A 2,796-nucleotide genomic window follows, 5' to 3' on the forward strand; every position below is an offset into this window, starting at 1 on the left:
TTCATTGTTGTTGTGTTAACCACTTCTAGGCTTTCCAAGCCAATGTACCGAACCCCTTGCCTTGCGTTGAGCCTGGCTTGGGTTTCGGGGGGAAGCGATTCCCACTCTGGCTTCCAGGCACAGACTGTGGAGGGGCCATAGGTTTCTGAGAGGCCATAGGTGTGAGTGACGCGAAATCCTCTTTGGGACATTGCGGCCAGAACAGAAGGAGGAGGAGCAGCTCCAGCTGTATTAACATGAACAACATGAGGCAGAGGAAGGATGGTGTCTTCGGGTGGTGCATTCACTATTGTATTGAGAACCACTGGTGCTGCACAAAAATGAGTCACTTTGTACTTGGCAATGGCTTCATACACTGCCTTAGCTGCTACCTGGTTAAGAAACACAAAAAAACTATTTGATATCAATATCCATAACAATAATCTCAATTAGCTAGATTTAAAGAAAACAATAACTATATGTGTATCATAGATGCAAAACAGCATAGGCACAATTTTCAACTAGCATTAGTGATAAGCTCAAATTAGAATCAATAAGGCATGTGTAACAAGTTAACATCATTTTTTTCCGGTAGAAACTCACATGCAATTGTCTTCATACGAAGTTAATAGTTGAAAATAGTTAAATAACAATTTAGTCAAACTTGTCAAATTACTTAACAGTTCTCCGCTATCAACTTCACACGAAGACAATTGCATTTGAGTCTTCATCTTGTTTCCCTCACTCAAATAAAAGCATTAGACATTCCCTCACTCATATATGAATGCAATTTACATTCAAGGACATAAATTCGTGGAAAACGACACATATTTTGAAACAGAAAGAATATTAGTTTACCTGACGAAGGCATATGTTAGTACCACATAAAGCAGCAAGGGTCCAAGTGTAGCACCAACCATTGCAATGAAACATAGGTAGTGTCCAAAGATACACAGCTCCTTCATTCATTCCCCAAATAACAGCACCACTTAGAGACATAAGATATGCTCCTCTATGGTGTAACACCACACCCTTAGGACTAGCAGTTGTACCAGAAGTGTAACCTAATGCAATACTTTGCCACTCATCCTCCGGGGGTTTCCATGCATATCCAGGGTCACCACTCTCAAGAAAATCCTCATATTCAATTGCTCCTTTTCCCTTAGCATATCTTAGTTGCTTAGGATCACAGTTCTCATCACCAATCACAACTAAAAGTGGAGGCTTGAAGCCTTTGGTTTTATCAGACCATATTTTCAAAGCTTCCTCTGCTAAGGTAAAGAACTCTTGATCCACAATTACCGCTGATGCGGAGGAATGACCAAGAAGGAATGCTATGGTGGATGCATTCAACCTAATGTTAACAGGGTTCAATACTGCTCCTGCCATTGGAATTCCAAAATGAGCTTCATACAGAGCTGGAATGTTGGGTGCAATAACAGCAACCTGCTCTCACATTGGTATAAGAAATTAAACTTGGCATTAGTATTGATATTGATTAATCATCAACGAAAGAAGAAAAAACACGACAACGGAACGCCAGCTAGAAAACACTATAACCAACATGGAACAATATCGGGTAAATTAGGATTATATAGTGCTTCCATTAGCATTAAACATTGGACTTTTAGAGTAGTGTGATTATTATTCCAAGTCTTAGTTGTTGAACTTTCATTAAGGATAATAAATGTGTAGAGCATACTTGTTCGCTTTATCAACTTTATTTTCTAAAATGTTACAAATTTTAAAAATGAAACTTATAATTCATAGAGAAAAACCATAAACGGCCCTAACAATTACTTCGAAAGAGGTTCTTAACAAAAAAAATACCAACTCGGCTCTATGGGACTGATTAACTTTTGCATTAGTGTTTTTTTTTTTGTTGTTTCTTTAACACAAGGACTAATCAGTTCCATAAAAATAAAGTTCAGGGGTTAGGTTGGGTATTTTTTTTGTTAAGAATCTCGTAGTTCTTTTGAGATAATTGTCAGTGGTCGGATTGAGTATTCACTCTAATTTATAAATAATTTATTACAATGTTATTTAAAAAGAAATGAAAAATATTATTCGATCAATACTTTTTTCTTATTTTTATCTTATATTTAATCAATACTAACTAATTTTCTATTTTTTATGCTAAAAATTATTAGTCTCAATTATTATTTAGATTAACCAATTGCTCACATTGATATAAAAAATTGCGGCAAATTGACATACTATTGATTCCTTGAACACTAAAAATAAGAATCTACCGGAATGAGATGACAAAATATAAATCCGATTAAAGCAAAGCGAAAAGCGAAAATCTCACAACCTGTTTGTTTATGCAGAGAGAGTAAAGAAGTTGAAGTTAAGAGAATACTTACGGTGTTGCCGAGACCGATGGAACGATTGTTGAGAGCAGATGCGAATCGACGGCAACGGTGGTAAGTCTGTTGCCACGTGTAGCGACGGGATCCATGGATGAGGGAGGCTCTGGTGGGGTGCACCTGAGCTGCTCTCTCCAGGAACCACAGCGGCGTCAACGCTGTGTAGTTGGCAGCGTTCTTGGGCAATTCGTCTATGTCGCGCACCACCATCGTCGCCTATGCACTGCACCTCCCTCTTGCTCTTTCTTTTTGGCGCTCTGTGTGTGTGTGTGGTTTTTTGCAAGTAAAAATGATTAAGACAGATGAATGGCAAATTGATCGTTAACTCGTTACATATATATGAGAAGAAAATATTTTTTTGTTTATTATATTATCGGCGGCGTTGCCATGCTGCGGCTTAGAATAAGTATGATTTTTCATTATATTGAAAACAATTATTCAAAAGATA

At 37.5% G+C, this 2,796-nt stretch overlaps 1 protein-coding gene across 1 annotated transcript in view; it reads right to left on the minus strand.

Moving 5' to 3' along the window:
* The window catches only part of LOC107639048 (acetate/butyrate--CoA ligase AAE7, peroxisomal), a gene marked incomplete in the record, with an annotated part of 3,432 nt that extends 767 nt beyond the window's left edge, over nt 1–2,665 (minus strand). Inside the window, 3 exon segments of the mRNA XM_016342465.2 lie at nt 3–371; nt 838–1,425; nt 2,346–2,665. Of these exon segments, the coding sequence (XP_016197951.1) occupies nt 3–371; nt 838–1,425; nt 2,346–2,558 (1,170 nt within the window).

The sequence above is a fragment of the Arachis ipaensis genome, chromosome B01 (genome assembly GCF_000816755.2).
Source record: "Arachis ipaensis cultivar K30076 chromosome B01, Araip1.1, whole genome shotgun sequence".
NCBI lineage: Eukaryota > Viridiplantae > Streptophyta > Magnoliopsida > Fabales > Fabaceae > Arachis > Arachis ipaensis.